At 30.0% G+C, this 23,558-nt stretch overlaps 1 protein-coding gene across 1 annotated transcript in view; it reads right to left on the bottom strand.

The window, feature by feature from the left end:
* Positions 1-21,997, bottom strand: part of scamp1 (secretory carrier membrane protein 1) — a 33,578-nt gene extending 11,581 nt beyond the window's left edge. Inside the window, exons 1-3 of the mRNA XM_051093275.1 lie at positions 21,833-21,997; positions 7,803-7,880; positions 5,892-6,002 (exon numbers count right to left, since the gene is read on the bottom strand). Coding sequence (XP_050949232.1) covers positions 5,892-6,002; positions 7,803-7,880; positions 21,833-21,889 — 246 coding nt within the window. The 5' untranslated portion in view covers positions 21,890-21,997. The remainder of the gene's footprint in view (positions 1-5,891; positions 6,003-7,802; positions 7,881-21,832) is intronic.
* Between the last annotated feature and the right edge of the window lie 1,561 nt (positions 21,998-23,558).

The following is a 23,558-nucleotide window of genomic DNA, read 5'->3' as shown; positions in this document are numbered from 1 at the left end:
CAGAACCAATCACAGACACATCTGAAACTCAGGCCCGTGAGGGCCGATCACTGTCTGACTGACAATGCAAGTCTTGTCTGGTTTATTAACGGCATATCTTATCTGGCGAGTCGTTATACACTGTAAATTTGAATATGCCTACCTTCATCATAGCTGATTATGGCAGGACTACCATTCAACACTACACTACCATTCAAAAGAATGCTCACCAAGGCTGCATTTATTTTATTAAAAAGACAGTAAAAACACTAAAATTGTAAAATATTATTAAAATTTTAAATTACTGTTTTCTATGTGAATATATTGTAATATGTAATTTATTCTTGTGATCAAAGCTGAATTTTCAGCAGCCTGAATCAAGCCTTCAGTGTCACATGATCTTTCAGAAATCATTCTAATATGCTGATTTCCTGAAACTTTTTTTTTAAATATATTTTTGTGATACAACAGTGATACATTTTTATTGTTCAGGATTCTTTGATGAATAGACAGTTCAAAAGAACAGCATTTATTTGAAATTTATTTGAACATTATAAATGTTTTTAATGTCAGTTTTGATCATTTTAATGCATAAAGTTTTAATTTCTTTAAAAACAAATCCTCAAACTTTTTTTAACAGTTGTGTACTTAAGTGTACAAATGCACATGCATGTACTAGATGGTGTTATTACAAAGTCAATACTAAATTAAGAGAAATAATCATTTTAATATATACTATTATTTTTAAATAATTACATTTTTATCTACAAATAAATGACTTTAATAAATTACTTTAACTATAAAAATACTTAAAATTAAAAATATACATATAATTAAAAATGCACATATAAAATTAGAATAAGTAAAAAATGTATATTCAATTAAAGAAATTATATATATATATATATATATATATATATATATATATATATATATATATATATATATATATATATATATGCGCATGCAAATTTAGCATAATGTAATATATATATATATATATATATATTTAAATTACACTAGTTTTGTTTGATTAATAAATAAAAAATAATATTATTTACTGTTCTCATTTAAAAAGACAAAACAATTAATTGATTAACTGATTTTTTTATTACTTCTTTGAAAATGCAATTATTACTTTAAAGTGCAATGTTTACCTAGTTGTGCGATACTTAAAAACGTCATGTCATTGTTTTTATATTTTCTATATAAATATTTAATAAAATATGAATAGAAAATTGATTTAATATTATAAAAAGGTATTTGGTGCATATCTGGTCAGTACAATAATACACTACATGACACTAGTTTTATTTGATGAATAAAAAAAAAAATATATTATTTACTATATTCACACAGAATTTAATATAATAAATAAAAAATACAAAATAACTGACTGATCAACCAAGAGAAAACCACTCATTGTTTTGTATTACTTCATTCAAAATGCAATTATTACTTGAAAGTGTAATGTTAACTTAGTTGTGCAATACTTACAAGCTTCATGCCATTGTTTTTATATTTTCTGTACAAATATTTAATAAAAATATGAATAGAAAATTAATTAATTTAATATTACATACAGGTATTTAGTGCATACCTTGTCAATGCAATAACACACTACTACATCATATTAGAAAAACAGTAAATCATATTACCAAATATAATAAACATAACAATATAAAAGTATTTTGAACCGACGCTCACCTTTAAGGATTACTTTAGAGTCAGACAAGGAATGAAACCGCTAGTAAGATTAACTTGACTTTTGACTGGTTATGAATATGTATACTAAAGCAACAGAGACCTTTCCAAGCTTTTACTTCCATAAACTGAACTGGTTGTAGTGTAAATACTGTGTGGGTTGTGAGAGTTCATTGTTTGCACCCTATACTGTTTAGCAAACACACACGAGTGTGAAAAGTTTTTAAGCACTTTTGTATCAGAAGACGATTTTTGAAAAGTTCTAAAACTTGTAACATGTAACCATGTGACATGTAACATTTAAGCATGTAACCATGCTGGGTATTTTCTGATACATTTTTTAAAGAATTCCTTGATGAACAAAAAGTTCAAAAGAACGGCATTTATATGAAATAGAAACTTTTGTAACAATAAACGCAATTTCAAAAGTTTGTTTGCACTCTAATATGTAGCAAATGCACATGGCTGAGTTTGAAAATCCTGATTTTTTTTTATTAGTAAGCAATGTTTAAAGTGAACAGTACAAATTAATACTTCTGAAAAGACATTTCAACAGTTTGTCAAGGATAACACAAAGTTTAAAACAAGAATTGTTACCATTGTGGTTCTTGATGTAAATATTGCATTTAATATTTTTATTCAGTAATATAAATGTAATACTTCATTAATGTAAATTGAATTAAAAACAGTAAAATAATAATAATAATAATAATAATAAAATAATCATCAGTACTATTATTATTAAATAATTATTAAACTTAATTTAATAATAACTGTGCTTTTTGTTATTGTTATTGTTATTATTAATAACATTATTGAATAAAATGTATTTATATTATATATTTATATTATTTCCTGTTATTAATATTATTAGTAATAATAATACTATTATTATTAAAGCCGTGTTTATATTTTATCACAAAACTCTTGACCAAGCTTTTTAATAATACAAAAACAATGACAAAATAAACGAATAAATATTATTATTATTATTATTATTACTAATAATAATAATAATAATAATTATTATTATTATTATTATTATTATTTTTAATAATAATATAATTGAATAAAATGTATCATATTATATTTATATTATTTCCTGTTCTTAATATTATTAGTATTAATATTAACAACAATAATAATATAATTGAATAAAATATATAATACTATATTTATGTTATTTCCTGTTATTAACATTATTAGTATTAAAAATAATACCATTATCATTACAGTTGTGTTTATATTTAAACACAAAACTCGACCAAAACAATACATATTAATATTATAAATAATAATACATTTAACTGTATAATATTTATTATTATTATTATTATTATTATTATTATTATATTTATTAATTATAATAATATAATTGAATACAATTTATAATATTACATTTTATATTATCTCCTGTTATTAATATAATTACTATTAATAATAATACTATTTTTATTACAGTCATGTTGATACATAACCAAAAAACCCTTGACCAAACCTGGAGCTTTTTAATAATACAAAAACAATTAAAATAATAATCAAAGAATTAATACATAAATAAATAATAATAATAAAAATATGATTATTATTACTATTGTATTATTATCAATAAATTAAAATTGTAATAATATTATTATACATTATTATTATTATTACTATAAATGCAATTTCAAAGTTTATTTGCACTAATGTTTAGCAAATGCACAGGGTTGAGTTTGAAAATTGTGCTTTTTTTTTAGTAGTAAACCATTTTTAAAGTGAACAATATGAATGAATACTGCCGAAAAGAAGTTTCGACCAAAACTAAAGTCGTAACCGCACCGGACCTCGTAGCGGCGACACATCCTGCACTCATTACAGCGGCGTCCCAGTTATGACAGATTATGATTTCAAGAATCGCTCTTATCTAAGCCAATCTGTTGACGCATTCTGCCCTTGTTTCTGGGTCATTTTAAGGGCTCAGAAATCCCCAGCTTTCCCTGAAGGCAGCATCATGTGACACACACAGCTTAATAAAGCCAGTGGGCAACAAGTCCTTTAACAAGCCTTCTGTTGTCACCCTGAGGCTCAACTCCTACAAACTAAAAACTACAGCGACAGACCCTGAGCTGAACAACAGCAGCTTCTGATCCGCCTGCCTCCGGCCTCCTCCTGAAGATCTGGATCACCTTGTTGTGTCCTAACTCAAAGCGTCTGACGTCACGCGTGGAGCCCGAGCGAGTGAGTCATCTGACACACGCCCAAAGTGTGCCTGTGTGTCCATATGTCTGGAGTGAGGCGTCCCTGTCCCTCAGGCGTGCTGAATTATACAGTATAACCCACTCGTGAGCAGACCGGCTCGCAGCTTTTGCCTGCTGGAAGCTTCTGTTGTCCTACTGAGGATATTTATGTGAAATCAAGAAGGATTTTCCATGCCGAACACCCTTGACAGCAACGTTTGCATCAGGGATTGTGCTTCACACGGACACAAATGGCAGTTTAGGGTTTCAGTAAGTCCTTCTAAAGAACTTCATGCAGTCGATTAACACATAACATAATTCAGACTCGTCTCTTAGTGTGTATAAATGAACAGGAAACACATTTAGTGGACTAGAGTTACAATAGAGGCCTCCACCATCACCACAACTAGGGCTGCATGATTAATTAGAATAAAACCAAATTGCAAAGGCTGTGATTTAATTGAATAAATCTGTGCTGCGTGTTTCAGCGTGAAACATGGCACTGTGTTCATTTACACCTGCAGCTCATCAGCTTGTAATAAAAACTGGCTGTTGTTAACAAAAGAGAAGATTTAAGGGTTGTCAGCAAAATTTTTGCCAAAATTAAGGTTTGCCGGTTTGATGTTTTAAAATGGCATAAATATTAGTATTGTAATTTTACAGTTGTACTATGAAATAGACTATTACATTATTATTTTTCTTGAACAATTTTTTTTTTTTATTTTATAGTAAAATTTAACAAGAGTATTATTTCTTATTTTATTTAATATTTTTATTCAGTAACAAATGTAACACTTTATTAATGTAAATAATAATAATAACAGTAAACAATAAATAATAATTATTATTATTGTTATTATTATTATTATCATTATCATCATCAGTAATATTATTATTAAATGAATAATTATAAAATTGAATGTTATAATAAAAGTATTTATTATTATTAATAATGTTATTATTAATATAATTAAATAAAATGTGTAATATTATATTTATATTATTTCCTGTTATTAATATCATTAGTAATAATAGTAATACCATTATTATTACAGTCATGTTTATATTTAATCACAAAACTCTTGACCAAATGTGGAGCTTTTTAATAATACAAAAACAACTGAAATAACAATTAAAAAATAAACACACAACTAAATATTAATATTATTATTAATAATAATATTTTTAAATAAGTTATTATTATTAATAATAATTATTATAAAATGTATAAAATGTATTATATTTATTATTTCCTGTTATAAATATTATTACTATTAATAATAATATTTTAATAAGTCATGTTGATATATAACCAAAAAAGGAGCTTTTAATAATACGAAAACAATTAAAATAATAATTAAAAAATAAATATATTATTAATTAATAATAATAATAATAATAATTATATTACTACTGTTATTATTATTATTATTAAATTTAAATGTTCAATAATAGTATTTAATAATAAGAAGAAGAAGAAGAACAACAACAACAACAACAACAAAAGTAATAATAACAATAATATAACTGAATAATAGTTATAATATTATATTTATATTTTTTCCTGTTATTACTATTATTACTATTAACAATACTATTATTGTTGTTATTATTATTATTATTATTACAGTCGTGTTGATATACAACCAAAAAAGTACTGATCAAACCTGGAGCTTTTAATAACACAAAAAAATAAAAATAAATAAATAAATAAATAAATAAATAAATAAATAAACAGATAAATAAATATTTTAATATTTAAATAAATATTTTAAATCACAATTGCAATTTGTCCTCAAAAAAAAAAAAAAAAAGTCCCCAAATCATGCGCCCAAACCAATATCAATATCAAAACGGGACATTAGGAACATTAAATCCATGTCAAAAAGATGATCTTGATTTTTACAATCACCACTGTTTCTACTTTTTTTGGCTGCTATACTTTCATTTTCATTGTATTAAATGGAGAATAAAGTGAGGTGCACGTACCGGCGTCTGCTGAGGTTGAGTGTAAGCTGGCGGTTCTTCGGTGGGTTTCATGATGGCCGGCTGTGTGTTGGTTGTGGGTGGGACTGATTTAGGGGCGGAGCCTGGCGGAACCTATAATAACACAAAATAAAACGTAAGACCCCTTTGAGCAAAACACCACATGATTTCACCTCAATAACAAAGCATTAACAACATAACACCTTTTCTCCGCATTCACTACTCCAGACTGACCAAATGTGTCCGACAGTGTTTTGAATGTTGTGGATCATTCAGAAATGCAGCAATTAATGTGCACAATTAAGGAAAGGGAAGAAAATGTAATATAAAGGCTTTCAATCAACTGACTGGCAATCTGACGGGTTTGTGCAGTAAGTGTGGGCTGTTCTGGGCAGCGAGCCCTACGCTGGTACAGCTTCACTAGTTATACCACACTGTGAATGATTTTATTTGTTGGTACTGTATGTATGCTGTTTGTTTCCTTGCCTTGTTCAGAAAAAAAAAAAAACATCCTACCCATACAAAATCTGAATGTATACATTGCACCATATACACAATTCTGGATGACCTACAACATTTGGCAAAATGTGCAGTATAAAACAGAGCACACCACATGGAATACTGTATCCCACAATGCAATGTTCTCCAATTGACCTTCTATTATCAGCGTGATTAATGACACCAGCCACAATTTCACTGTTTGACTGCATGCAAAAAAAAAACAACAACAAAAAAAGATATTTTCATTTAAAAAAAATTACATTTATTTTCATTAATTAATTAAAATTAAATTAATTAAAACTGATAAAAATATTTATATTAATATTTTAATATAATATAAATATATTTCTGAAAATAAAAATACAATTATATATATATATATATATATATAATTTATGAAGTTTATGAATTTATGAAATCTTTATTGTTGCATAATGCAATATTCTCAGAAATAAAATAAAATAAGATAACATTTTAAAAAAATATTTATTCCAGACCTTTCTAATGGTTATTTCTAATGGTTAAAACAATTATTTCAGTTCTGCATATTGGTTATCAGACATAATACATATTATAACAATAAAACATACGTATTATATTATTATTATTGTTGTTGTTGTTATTATTTTTATTATTATTATTAACAGCAACACTAATAATAATACATACATAAATATAAATAATAATTTAAATTATTCAGGAAAAAAATATTTAAAATTATCGCATGGGAAATAATAATAATGCTAATAATAATAAATTATTATTATTATTATTATTATTAAATAATAAATAACAAAACAATGACATAATACATATGAATACAAATTTTAAATTATTATTATAATCCATATTATATAATTAACAAAAAATAAAGAAATAATTAAAATCCTTTAAATAAATATAAAAAATAAATAATATAAAAACTATTAGTAGTAGTAGTAGCAATAGCAACACTAATAATAAACAATAATACATATATAAAGAAAATTACCTATATTATTCAGAAAAATGGGAAATTCTTCATTTTTAGTTTAACTTGAACTAAAATAACTAAAACTAAAAAAATAGCCATATAAATTAAATAGAATTTTTTTTTAAAATAATAATATCAAAAGCACCACAAAACTGCTAAAACTTTAAAGTGGAAAATACGTTTTAAAATAAAAACTACTTTAAAATTTTAATAAAAACTATAAAATCATTTCAGTGATACTAACATAATACTGGTATGTAAAAAGCCTTTCTAAACACAGACGGCCAGCTTCGCTCTCACTTTCTCAGAGTGTGTTGGCGGATGGTATTTTCGAGCCGTTCTAATTACTACTGTCCTCAGAAAACCTATATTCTAGTTAATTTTGTACATTTACAGCATTTCATATAAGAGTCAGTTTGTCTCCATCCTGGGCGTCTCACCGGCTTTGTGTCTGTGAACGGGTTATACTCCTCCAGGCCAGGTGGGGCAGTCCGCGTTACTTGCGTCACTGATGGATCCTGCAGAAAACACAGAGACAGGAAACATCCTTTAAGTATTTGCCCGTTCAGGATATTTTGCATAGAATTTGTTTACATACATCTGTATAAAGGTTTTCCGTTTACTCTTGTCTACTTTTACTAATACGCTTTTAATCTGATTATCTGACTTCATGCGTCTTATGTTTTCTAAGTAGAAAACTGACAATCAACCTGGTGCTTTTTAATAGTGTTAATTTTGTTAAAGAAAGCTATGATTTAAAAACATCTGTTGATGAGCTTTTTTTATGAATAAAATGAGACAAAGATGACACAACACCAGCATCATTAACCACTTCGAACATTAATAAACACATGAAATTGACTATATCAACATGAAAATATTGCAGAAAAAAACACTGCAAAATCTACTAAAATGTAGCTTAAAACTAAATTCATGTCCATTTGACCCATACATAAAAAATGTAGTTTTTAGTAAGAGAATGAAACTTTGCAAGTGTTTTAAGACCCTTAAAATACACATTTTACACACCCTTTTTCCCCATTTTTATCCTTTTAAGAGACACAACAGTTGCAAAAAAATAAAAATACACACATATACACACACACATACATATATATATATATATATATATATATATATATGATTAACCATTTATTTATTTATTTATTTATTGTTTCTTTCTTAATGTTTAATGTTGTAATTGTAATGAGCTTTTAATGCATTACAATAAGGAGAATTTAGGGGCAAATGTTCTTATTTTTCCTAATACTTCTGAGAAGTAATAAGACCTGGACAAGATCCTAATTTTAATGCATTACAGTAAGGATAATTCTGGGGTAAAATTTTATTAATAATGATAAAACAATATGTCAACCAAACAAATAAAATAAAATTAAACTAAATTTATTTCTTTGGGGAGATTTTGGGGAGTAATATGAACAGACAAGACCCAGATTTTAATGCATTATAGTTTCTTAATTGTGATAAAACAATATTTCAAACAATCAAAAAAAAAACATAAATAAATAAAATAAAAAATAAAACAAAATAAAATAATTTTCCTATTTATTTCTTCTGATTCTGGGGAGTAATATGACTTGGAGAAGACCCTGATTTTAATGCATTATAGTAAGCAGATATTTTGGGGCAACATTTTCTTAACTGTGATAAAACAATATTTCAAACAAATAAAATAAAATAAAATAAAATAAAATAAAATAAAATAAAAACTAAAACAAAATAAAATAAAATAAAATAAAATAAAATAAAATAAAATAAAACAAAACAAAACAAAACAAAACAAAATAAAATAAAATAATAATTTCCCATTTATTTCTTCTGATTTTGGGGAGTAATATGACATGGAAAAAGACCCTTATTTTAATGCATTATAGTAAGGAGAATTTTGGGTCTTTTTTTGTAATTGTTATAAAAATTATGTCAAAATAAATGAATAAATAAATAAAATAAAATTTCTAATTTATTTCTTCTGATTTTGGGGAGTAATATAACATGGACAAGAGCCTGGCGTTAATGCACTATATTACATTATAATAATTTTTGTAATTGTCATAAACATTATGTCACAAAAAATGAATGAATAAAAATATAAATATAAAATATAAAATAATAATTTCTTAAAATATAATTTCTCATTTATTTCTTTTGATTTTGGGGATTAATATGACATGGACAAGATCCTGATGTTAATGCACTATATTAAAGAGAATTTTAGAGCTAAATTTTCATGACAACTCAGAAAATTATGTCACAAAATGAACAACAACAACAAAAACACAGTTTTTTTCCTAATACAAAAAAAATAATTTCTCATTTATTTCTTCTGATTTTGGTGAGCAAAGCCAATAAGTGCAGCGCATATTAGACTACGATAGCAATATTAATTTTATGCAAAATGCTTCAGACGTTTAGTGTGCAGACTGTGGGTGGATTTGCTGTCTGAGTCTAGAAGAGACGGATCTACTTGTTATGTATCTTCTTGCATATTTATTCAAGTGTTCCGTGCTCCTGTGTGTGTGTGAGAGAGAGAGAGAGAGAGAGAGAGAGCACTTAGCAAATAAAGCTCATTCTAATGTTTGTCTTGACTTTATAAAACTAAACCATGTATACAGTAGATAAAATACTTTTATTTCCATGGTAACTGTACAGTTTGGTATGCGTGTCAAACTCCTGACGCCCGACCTCGTCTTACTTACACACATGCTGAAACTAAACTTGCACGAACAAGTCATTCAGAAATCATTATGATTATTACATCACAACACATGACTCTGACTGCAACATGGTTTGACAACAAACAGCTTAACTGCTGTTGTAAAACAACCATAAACTTGAACAAACTCACACTTTCCTCTCACGTGCTGCTGATAAGGGCACGATTATCATGACTAATGTCACACAGATGTCGGAGAACTCGGAGAACTCCGGAGCGAGCCAAACTAATCCTGACGCCCAATGCTGAGTCGGCATCAGATTAAAGCACAGAACAACAGAGAACGCAAACACACATTATGTCACGCTTCACAGAGGAAATACTACACATTCTGTCCTCCACTTCCACAGCCCAGAACATCAGGAATATCAGACAGAAGCTGTAATTTTCTCCTGCCTGATTCCAGTAATTTACACAGAGCAAAAGCTATAAATAGATGAGGGGGAGAGATCAACCCTGGGTTCAGAGTAAAGATTACAACTAATATGGCCTCTTTAGGACCAATACCATACCAATTATAATTTCTAATTATTAAAGCAATATTTTAAGTTCTGCATACTGGTTATCAGACATAATAATATGTCTGATAACACTAAAATATTACATTATTACATTATTATTTTTCTGTTATTATTAATAAAATAATACATAAAACACATAATATATAAAAAATAATTTTAATAATAATTATTATTATTATTATCAGTTATTATATTAACAAATAATAATAAAGCAATACTTTAAATTCTGCATACTGCTTAACAAAAATAAATATACAATAATTAAAACAATTCTGCAAATTATAATCTATAATAATAATAATAATAATAACAACAGCAACACTAATAATAACACATTTGAATAAAAAAAATGTTTCCTTGGGAAATTATTATTATTATTATTATTATTATTATTATTAAATCAGAACAATGCCATAACATATCTATAAATAACTGTTTTTTAATAATAATTATTATAATTCATATTATTACATTATTACACAAAATAAAAACTTTAAATTCTGCTTATTGCCTAACAATAATAACTAAAATAATTAAAACAATTCTGGAAATTATTATCTATAATAATAATAATAATAATAATAATATCAATATTGACAGCAACACTAATAATAACACATATATAAATAGAAATAATAATAATAATAATAATAATAATAATAACCATTTATATTATTCAGGAAAATGCATATTTTAAAATACGTTATTATATTATTATTATTATATTATATTATTATTATTATTAAAATACTAAATTCTATTATTATTATTATTGTTGTTGTTGTTGCTGTTGTTATAAATAATAAAATAAATTACAAATCAATGCCATAATACATACATAAAAATATTTTAAATAATTGTTATTATCTATATTACTACTAACAAAATAAAGCAATACTTTAAATTCTGCATACTGCTTAACAATAATAAATCTAAAATAATTACAACAATTGTCCAAATTATTACCTGAAAAAATAATATTAATACTAATTATTATTATTTTGTTTATAAATAATAATAATAATAATAATAATAATAATATCAACAGCAACATGAATAATAATACATATATAAATGAAAATGATAAATTATTATTATTGCTGCTGTTGCAATTGTTATAAATCATAAAATAATAAATAATAAAACAATGCCATAATACATATATAAATAAAAATAGTTTAATAAGTATTATTATCTATATTATTATATTATCAACAAAAAATAAAAAAGCAATACTTAATAAAATGCTTTTTATAAAGCAAATTATCATCATCATCTTTAATAATAATAACAATAATTATTATGATTATTATTAATAATCATAATAATAATAATAATAATAATAATAATAATATAGCAATATTTCTGCATAGTCTGCATATAAATCAATATACAGAATACACATTGTTTTATTTCTGCAACAATAAAAAGATATGCATTGTTATTATTATAATTAAAAATTATTTGCCAGGTTTTGCCAGTATACACACACAATGTGAAATACTGTATCACACAATCCACTGCACCCGACTTGACCCGACTTCAGTGTGACGAATGAACCGGAATCTCCTTCTGACACGGTCCTCTGTCCAGAAAATGTTAAGTCATCATTGGAATAAAAATGGATTTCTCTTACTATATTCATTCAGACTTACTACTGTTACAAACATTTATTGTTTCAAATGCTATTTTTCACATCAGTTCTGTGCAGTATGAAATACACGAGCATTAATTCCAAACACACAGCAGGGAAGACGCTTTATTAAACTCCTGTGTTTCTGGATAAAGATAGTTGACTATTCCCTCACTGACTAAACCAAAGATTCATTTAACACACAAGGTCCAAAGAACGTTAACTACAAGACACACACACACACTAAAACCGTCCCTTGTTTCCATAGCAGCCCCAGTATGCAGCGTTCAGGTCCTGAGGCGGATCCGTTTCATACGGCTGGCGAACTGTCAGGACTCAAGAGCCATGAATATTTCATTCTGTATAACAATGAATGTTTCATGGGATAATCACACACACACACATACACATTTGTAGTAGCAGGAAGACACTATGTCTTCAGTACTGTTATCATATACACACCGTGAGACAGTGATGTTTGATCCCACACACTTTGACCACCTGACATATCTTTAATCCTAGTGAACAGCCTACCTAGAAAGCATTTTTAGGCAATATAAGTGCATCTAAACATTCAGACGCAGACCAAACTGCTATGTACTGTAGGTAAGCAGCACACTAACATTTTATCTCAATTTGCATAGTTTACCAAAAAAATCCAAATATGCTGGAAATTTACTCACCCTCAGTCCATGGATGAATAATGGATGAATGGGTGCCGTCGGAATGACAGTCCAAAGAGCTGATAAAAACTTTGCAATAATCCACAAGTAATCCACACCACTCCAGTCCATCAATTAACAACTTAAAAAGTGAAAAACTGCATGTTTGTAAGAAACAATCTGCTGATTCCAGCAAAAATATGTGTCCTCTATTCATAATATTGTTTCTGCCAGTGAAAACGTTGTCTTGTCTGAATCAGGAGAGAAATCTGCACAGATCAAGCACCGTTTACAAGCCAAAACAGCTCTAAACAAATATGTGGGTAGACTTTTTCACTGGAGGAAGCATTATTATGAATTATGGATTTAAATTTTGTACAGATATGATGATTTGACGTTTAAGAAAGTTTTGTTTCTTACAAACACACATCTTTTGGCTTCACAAGATGTTCATTGATTGACTGTACTGGATTACTTGTGGATTATTGTGATGTTTTTATCAGCTGTGTGGACTCTCATTCTGACGGCACCCATTCGCTGCAGAGGATCCATTGGTGAGCAAGTGATAAAGTGCTACATTTCTCCAAATCTGTTCCCATGAAGAAACAACCTCATCTACATCTTGAATGGCTTAATAGCACATTTTCAGCGCAGTTTTATTTCTGGGTAAACTATTTCTGTATCGTTTTATCACTTGCTCACCAATGGATGCTCTGCAGTGAATGGGTGCCGTCAGAATGAGAGTCCAAAAAGCTGATAAAAACATCACAATAATCTACAAGTAATCCACACCAATCCAGTCAATCAATTAGCATCTTGAGAAGTAAAAAAAAGCATGTTTGTAAGAAATCTGTTGCTTGTAGCTAAAATATGAGTCCTCTATTCATAATATAGTTTCTGCCAGTGAAAACGTCATCTGGTCTGAATCAGGAGAGAAATCTGCACAGATCAAGCACTGTTCACAAGCCGAAACAGTCCAAAACAGCTCTAAATAAATATGCGGGTGGACTTTTCCACTAGAGGAAGCATTATTATGGATTATGGGATTATACTTTGTCCAGATGTGACAAATTTAAAGTTAAAAATGTCCTAAAAATGAATTTGTTTCTCACAAACACACAGCTTTTGGCTTCACAAGATGTTAATTGATTGACTGGAGTGGATTATTGTGATGTTTTTATCAGCTGTTTGGACTCTCATTCTGACGGCACCCATTCACTACAGAGGATCCATTGGCGAGCAAGTGATAAAATGTTACATTTTTCCAAATCTGGTCCCATAAGGAAACAAGCTGATCTACATCTTGGATGGGCTAAGAGCACATTTTCAGCAAAGTTTAATTTCTGGGTAGACTATTCCTGTAGCATTTTATCACTTAATCACCAATGGATGCTCTGCAGTGAATGGGTGCCATCAGAATGACTGGAGTGGTCCGGATTACTTGTGGGTTACTGTGATGTTTTTTTCAGCTGTTTGGACTCTCTTTCTGACGGCACCAATTCGCTGCAGAGGATCCACTGATGAGCAAGTGATAAACTGCTGCATTTCTCCAAATCTGTTTCCATGAAGAAACAAGTTCATCTACATTTTGGATGGCCTAAAAGTCCTCTATTCATAATACTGTTTCTGTCAGTGAAAACGTCATCCGGTCTGAATCAGGAGAGAAATCTGCACAGATCAAGCATTGTTTACAAGCCAAAACAGCTCTAAATAAATATGTGGGTGGACTTTTTCCACTAGAGGAAGCATGATTATGGATTATGGGATTACATTTTGTCCAGATGTGACAAATTTAAAGTTAAAAATGCCCTAAAAATGATTTTTTCTCACAAACACACAGCTTTTGGTTTCACAAGATGTTAATTGATGGACTGGAGTGGTGTGGATTACTTGTGGATTATAGTGATGTTTTTAATCAGCTCTTTGGACTCTCATTCTGACGGCACCCATTCACTGCAGATAATCCATTGGTGAGCAAGTGATAAAATGCTGCATTTCTCCAAATCTGTTAAGCTCACTTACATCTTGGATGGCCTGAGAGCACATTTTCAGCAACGTTTCATTTCTGGGTGAACTTTTTCTGTAGCATTTTATCACTTGCTCACCACTGGATCCTCTGCAGTGAATGGGTGCCGTCAGAATGGGAGTCCAAACAGCTGATAAAAACATGATGTACTGTAACATGCAACCCAAACTGTGAAGATAAAGTACAGAAACAAAGATTTACACCACTTATGTCCTTGTAAATCACTCTATAGTGGCTGCTTGCATTGAGTGACCTGATTCTAAAGCGGGAAACTCAACCCCAGCAGCGCGTTTGGGTTTGACCTCCTTCAGCACTGCGTTTTTTCAGGACTAAAGATGATTTCATGATATACGCAGAGGCTTGACAAGCACAGTGCTCGAGTATTCACCTAATAAAAGCTTATTTTAGACAGTAACAAGATTAGCGTTGAATGCAGCTGAGATGAAAACGGTGAAAATCAGATCAACGCAAACATAACTGCTGCAAACTTTCCTCAGCACATGCAAAACAAACTCAAAGTGTTAAGCTGACGCGATGCATCTGTGGTTAATGCAGAGAAGATTGTCTAAACACAGGTTTATTTGTCTTGTAGAGGCTGTTTGAACACTGAGTGTGTGAATGCTCACATTTAAGGTCAAATGTGGTTTTGAAAAGGGACAGACAGAAGAATGCAGGTTTGTGTGGGCTAGAAGACAAATGGAAGCTAAAATGTCACCTTAAAGATATGCAAGTGAAACCTACAAGACCGCAAGTAAGTGACAAAAGTAAAGTGCATTTTAAAACAGTGAACATACAATATAAACAGTAGCATAAAAAATTCAAAGTAAAAATTAATATTAAGACCAAATGACTATTACGAAATGAACAAACAAAGATAAGCTAAGTAAAAAGAATATATGAGAATAAAACAGAATCCATGGCATTTGGGACGATAGTATGCAGATTAGTATGCAGCTTCAGTGTTCCCCTGTCTATCTCGCAGGTAAAAATATATTTCAGGAATATCTGTGTCCAAGTATCACTGAAAGCAAAATGCAGAAAAAAAAAATCCATCCACCCACTCTTTCCGACAAGAAAGTGACAAAAAAATGATGCAGAGACACTCTGAGACACCACAGCTGTGGTTCAATATCTAGTGAGCTCCCTACCTGAATTGAAATTTAAATTTATATAACGAGTGTTGTATTTTTTTTTTTTTCATATTTAATTGCCATATTTAATGTAATATTTAATATTACATATTTCTATAGATAGATAGAGAGAGAGAGAGAGAGAGAGAGAGAGAGACAGAAACATATTTTTTAAATATTTAATTGCAATATTTAATACTTGCAAAATATAGATACAGAATTTTTTTACTTTTTTTTCATTTTAGCATTATATAAACAGTGTTGCAACAATTTTGTAATATTTAATTATAATATTTAACGAAATGTAATTGCAATATTTAATATATAAACAGTGTGTATGTATATATATATATATATATATATAAAATAAAATTGCAATATTTTATTTAATATTTGATATAATTTTTTTAGATTTAATATTTAATTTCGTATGTGTATGTATATATACACACACAACACAGAATTAAATATTAAAAAAAATTATACATAATTATACATAATTTTTTATTATTTATTTATTAAATTATACATACATTTTTTAAAATATTTAATTGCAATATTGAATTATATTTAATTTAATATTTAATTGCTATGTACATTTTTAATAGTATTTTTAATATTAATTAATTACTGTGTATTTTATTTCTTGCTTATTTTATATTTAAAGTATTTTTAGAATTTCTATTTCTTATGTATATTTCATGACTAATCACTGTTTTAAGTGTGTGTGGACAGACAGATAGATATTTTTATTTTATTTTTTAATATTTTTTTTTTCATTTCTTACGTACATTTTATGATCACTTCTTAATCACTTATGTTTTAATCATTTTGAATTAACGTTGTTTTTTCCTTATCAATCCTATTTATGTTTGCTGCCTAATGCATTCCAAATCAGTCACTTTTGAAGCTTCAGATACAACTCACTGCAGATGCTGCCTTAGAATACAGCTGACTAGGTTTTGGAACAGAGCTAAAGTGTCGCTCAAACACAGCCGGACATTCTGAGAAATCAGAAGATCTGAACGGAAGCTCCACTGACGAAACGCTCATTCAGTGAAACCGTCTCTGGGTCCCGTGACAATAAAGTTCCACCGGCGATGACGAGAGTGACTCAGACAGAAACTAAAATAAAACCACTCTGTTCTTAGTCACCGCTCCCTCAACAAACAGCGTGAATGAAGGCAAACACACACGCGGTGACAGCGGCTCACTGTAATAGGTTCCCCTGCATCTGCAGAGCGGCTACGTCTCCAGAAACATCCATCTAATCAGATCATTACAGTTCGCTCTCTCTCTTCTCGTGTTCTCATTACGATCGCAGAGTGACGGACAGAATCAGACGGACCTCATTTAGACAGCCTACTTTCTTACCGCTGTGACATCGCACACACACAGCTGACTAGTTTTATGAATCTGACAGCTTCCGCATTATGAAATGCCTGTAATATGGTAAAATGTGCGAAGTCAGAGTCATAAGCATGCGTGCGTACAGTTACACACACACCCGTGCAGCGGTTCTGCAACATCCTGCAGCACGCCTACTTGTTGATGAGGCTGCATCATCTCAGGCTGTTTCAGCACAACGTGAGACTCGTTTCTACCAGGATCTCATCCAGGATAAAGACTATTTGCTTTGTGGTTTCATTTACAAACTGCCTTTGTAGAGTCTGATATGTTTAACAAGGATTACCAAGCTCTGTTGAGGAATGACTCATCCTCCAAACTCAAAGCATTTGTCTTTTCTGAGGACGTTGACAAAAAAATCATTTGTTATTATTTTTTTACAGTGCTGTTACATATATTACTCATTATCTGATATGACATTTATGATTTTATGGTGCTTGTGCATCCATTTTAAAGCTTAAAAGCCCCAATGCATGAACTGCCTTAAATGCAATTTAAGGTCACTTTTGATAACAGTGTCTGCCAAACGCATAAATGAAGACTGTAAAAGGAAGCAATGGTATTTAAAAAGAAAAAAAAACAGTAGTAAAATTCTTCAAAGTGTTTAGTTTTGTTCTCCACAGGCGACAGAAAGTCATATGAGCTTGGATGACTTAAAGTCAAGTAAATAAGGATAACATTTTCATTTCTGGCTGAATTATTCCTCAAATAAATCTACTTTAACTAAATCTATTAAAACATGACTGATTATGATTATGACAATAGTTTGTAGTTCATGGAAATCTGATGTTTATTATTAAATTTAAGTTGTGATTAGGGCTCTCATTATTGATTATTTTAGTGGTTGAGTACTCGTCAATTATTCTGATGATTAATTGAGTAATCTGATAATTCTAATTAATGTTTTGAAGGTAATAAAACAGACCTAAGATAACAACAGCCTTTAACATGACTTAAAATACATATATAATAGCAATGAGGCAATTATAACTAGTTTAAATAAAGCATCAAAAGCAAGTAATCATATGGTTTCACTGAACAAAAGTGTGAAAATACATAAAGTAATATAAACAACAGAACTACATTAGAACTGTGCATTATGTATTATTTTTAAAAAATGGCAACAATTGTTTTTACACATTACTGTACAATGTAATCCTTGTTTAATATTGACCAAACAACATTTAATTCAAATGTCTACTTGATCTTTAATACTTGCCAATTTCTTTATGACAGAAATGCTACACCCACTATAATTTCTTGAATATGTGGACATCAAAACCACGTAAACTCACTTTACTCACGTAAAGTGATGGTTTGAAATCGCAATGAATCGAATGTTTTTATTCAAATTTTGTTTTTCCCCCCAAATTCAATTTCTTCCGTTTTAATTTTTCTAGATAACTTTTTTTCCCCCATTTTATTTTTCTGGACTTTTTAATGGTTAAATTAAATTAAATTAATCAAAAAGCATGTCTAAACGTACACAAATTCACATCAATTTATTAAAAGTTTAACAAAAACAACATGTTTATGACCCTATAAAAAGTTTTATTTTTTTTCACCATATGTTTTATTGTTACCAAATTATGTGTTTTAGCATGTCTAATTATTTTAATGCATAAAAACAACTTAATTTACTCAAATTTATTCTTGAAACAGCCTAATGAAATGTTTTTCCCTCAAAAATTCTGTATCGTTTTGTATTGTTCTGTATTGTGTATTTAAATTTTTCTGGTTATCAAATGAAGGCATTAGACATTAATTTAATTTATCTTTTAATTGTTGAAAATTAAACAAACTTTATTTTTTGGCAAACAAAGGTGATACTATTAAAAAATATTGTGTGATTATTCCTCAAAAAATAAAATTTTAGTAGTAGTAGTATGTACATTTTACCTAATAATACTAATATGTTTCTGGCAGAACGTCTTCAAATTGAACCGAACTTAAAAGCTTATATTGAACTTGCATCACATACATTTAATTGAATCTCAGAGATTGTGAATAAATGGGTTTAATATATCATCCAGCCTTGGAAAATGGTCTAATAATGCATTTCTTGGATTTTAGTCGATGGAACGCGGCACTTCCGGTATATTGCCGGTTCTCGTCACGGGCAAAATGCAATCTTGATTTTTTTTTGTTGTTGTTTTTAAATCGAGTACTTAAATGATGAATCGACTCGAGTGACAATTCACCAAAGTTATAATATCTGATGATTAAAAATTAAAAGGTCAAAAAAATGTAAAATAAACAAAACAAGAATCACAATAAGATCAAAAACATACAAGACTGAATTTTAAATTTACCCCAACTATACACAACAAGGTACGAGAGGCTATACTATATATTACAGCCACCACAGTTACTACATTATAAAAACAAAATAACGACGCAAATGCAAATATCAGGTTTAAAATGAATTATTCCAACTCTAAAATCTAGATAACCCAAGTTCAAAGCCTTTGTAAATTAGCCAATACACCTACACATCAAGTTCAGAAAGTTCATATAATAGTCAGTCACTATGTAAAGGCTATAACAAACCAAACATATCGTTTTAAACAATCTAAACTAATTCCACCAACATCTAGTATCATAACAGCAGCATAAGCATTACAGGATTCAACCGAGATGCTGATCTACTAAATGATGGAGAAAACACCAAACCTCGGAATGTCAGATATTTGCTGAGATTGGGTTTATTTTGAGGTCTGGAAGCAAAACCAGAAGATTAATCAAGACAATAAGAATCTACAAGCTCAAGACGGCATATATACACTGAAGACGTGAGTCAGAAACACAATGCAATCAGGAGGCTGCATTAATTATTGAGACGTGCCGCTACAGTCGGTCGGCTACAGTGTTGAGTTACCACGGCAACTCCGTGACGGACCGCATACCATTACTGCTGATCACTTAACGAAATACCTCGTCTGACCAGCTGAGTTTAATGACGGCTTAAGAGGTATGCTTTAATAGAAACACTTCTGAGAAGGAAAACTGCTGCTGGTGATGATTATAATGATGCGTGCGTGCGCAAACGTGGGTGGTTCGATATTGGAAAAGAGGAAAAGAGAGACCCGGGTGACCAAAAGCAAAGGTTCTTTCTGTAAAAGGTCTAAATGATCATGTCTTATCTGGCCGAACAAAGGCCACAATCTGCCGTGCACGATTTGCATTTGTCTCCCCGCACCTCCAAGACGGGTCCGATCCCACCTGTGAGTCTACAACACCTGTAATGTCAAATGTACAGACTCTCCCCAGAGACTAAAGGAGAGAGGAAAACAAAGGAAGGGAAACTCAAGGCAGACAGCCATGGTGTATTAACCTGGGAAGCCTGTCATTATTCTTATGTTAAGAATAATATGTGATACTAAAGGTTTTTATGGCTCATTTAGGATGATATAGTGAGAACATGAAAGTTTATTTGGTGCAGATGCTGATATTTATAGACTAAAAGGCCTACTATTTGCTAGATTGTTTGTATTAGATTGGGTGCAACAGGTTTTCAGCCAAGTTTTGATTGTTTTGAAGGCCTAAAAATTCATATTACATATGGCACAGTAAATTTATAAGATTAAATTATTTACAAAACAGTGTTATTTCACCAAATCTGTAGCTTTGGTGCATTAAGGTGCACGGAGGACAAACGCTTCCACGTTTGGCTCGATGTAGCTGCACAAAATAAAAAATAAAACAGGCTGACGGGGATCTAATTCCCTCAGCTGACCGGAGCTGCAAACACACAGTCATATCACTGATCAAAACAGGGCGGCCTACATCCATCCATCCATCACAGCAGCAAAACACACACACATCATCCTTTACTGCTCCTAAACATCATCATTCAACCTTGTGTAAACGTGGACACTGACTGTAAAGGGATCAAATTCATTTCAGCTTCAATAACAGCAGATAATTCACTAAATAAGACACACTAGAAATATAATATTAATGCCAAACATAGCCCAAACACAGAATTAAAGCCTCCTTTGTTTTATTAAATATAATAAAGGCATTATTACAAGTCAGATGTAATATTGATAGTGCACTGGACCGACTAAACATTAAACTGGGCACATAATCCGATTCAGAAACCCAATAATAATAACAAAAATGCTCATAAACGAAACCAAAGACACCATAATGACATATGCACACATAGCTGACTGGTTAAACAGGCTGGGGGTATAGATATTAGAATTAAGTTACTTTATTGTATATGGACGTAATCGAAATGACTAGAAAACGTATTGACTTTATCTGTAAAAAAAAAAAAAACAAACACATACATAAAGCGGTAACGTTATGTCGAATCACTATCATAAAAACAGCACTGAAATGACATTACCTGAAACGGGTTGCTGAAGTCCGGGTCCGCGAAGGGGTTGCTGTCAAAATCTGACATTTTACCGGTTTAACTGGGCTTTAATGTTAGGACTATATTATCGGTATTCGGTAAGAAACGCACCAGCAGCTCAGGACTGATCCGCAACCGCAAAATGGCAGAACCGGAAATGACGTCATGCGTCAGCTGCACGTCTTAAAACTCAATGACTACATTCTTATCATTGAATGTGTTCCAGATTTTTTTTAACGATCGTTTTATTGTATTATACTTCTAGTTACATCGTAACATTTACTTTTATGTCATACTGGTTACTTGTAATATGTTTATTTTTATTGGTGTTGTTGTTGTTATTATTTACTGATTAATTAAGTTGGCTTAAGAAAGCCAACTTACTGATTTGCTATTTTCTTCTGAGACTAAATCTGTCGACACTAACTCGTCCTAGAGCTTTAACTCTACAAACTCCAAACTCAGCCCAGATCTTCAGACTGATCTGAAGTTAGTTGCTATATCTTTTCTAACTGATCGGACTTACGGTTTTCCTAAAAATGGCGATTAAAATTGGGAAAAATCCCATAGACTTACATTGACGGAATGTTCAAATGAGCAACACTTTTCAAATTCCAACTGTCAAAACTCCCAGAATCCTTTGAGCCTCAATCAAACTTCCCTACTATGTACTGTATTTCTAATCCATTTAAACTCATTCAAACTCATGTTAATCATGCTAATAACATGCTAACGACATGCTAATCATGCTACAATCATGCTAGCAACATGCTACTAACTTGCTAATCTTGCTAGAAACATGCTAGCAACTTGCTAATCATGCTAGTAACTTGCTAATCATGTTAACAACATGTTAGTAGCTTGTAAATTATGTTAGCACCTTGCTAGTAAAATGCTAGTAACTTGTTACTCATGCTAGAAACATGCTACCAACATGCTAGTAACTTGCTAATCATGCTAACAACATGCTAGTAGCTTGCAAATTATGTTAGCACCATGCTAGTAAAATGCTAGTAACTTGTTAATAATGCTAGTAACTTGTTAATCATGCTAGAAATGTACTAGTAACTTGTTAATCATGCAAACAACATGCTAGTAACTTGTTAATCATGCTAGAAACATGCTAGTAACTTGTTAATCATGTTAACAACATGTTAGTAACTTGCTAGTCATGCTAGAAACATGCTAGCAACATGCTAGTAACTTGTTAATCATGCTAGTATCTTGTTAATCATGCTAATAACATGCTAACGACATGCTAATCATGCTACAATCATGCTAGCAACATGCTACTAACTTGCTAATCTTGCTAGAAACATGCTAGCAATTGGCTAATCATGCTAGTAACTTGCTAATCATGTTAACAGCGTGCTAGTAGCTTGCAAATTATGTTAGCACCTTGCTAGTAAAATGCTAGTAACTTGCTAATTATGCTAACAACATGCTAGTAACTTGTTACTCATGCTAGAAACATGCTACCAACATGCTAGTAACTTGCTAATCATCCTAACAACATGCTAGTAGCTTGCAAATCATTATAACATCATGCTAGTCACATGTTAATCATGTTAATAACATGCTAACAACATTCTATCTATATCTATCTATCTATATTATATCTATCTATCTATCTATCTCTGACAGACTGTATTGCCTTCAAAACATCCAAACGTTAACCTTTTAAAACTACTTTTGAATTCAAACTACTTCAGACTGA

Source organism: Labeo rohita, chromosome 21, assembly GCF_022985175.1.
Source record: "Labeo rohita strain BAU-BD-2019 chromosome 21, IGBB_LRoh.1.0, whole genome shotgun sequence".
Classification (NCBI taxonomy): domain Eukaryota; kingdom Metazoa; phylum Chordata; class Actinopteri; order Cypriniformes; family Cyprinidae; genus Labeo; species Labeo rohita.
This window is presented reverse-complemented; position numbering and strand designations above follow the sequence as displayed.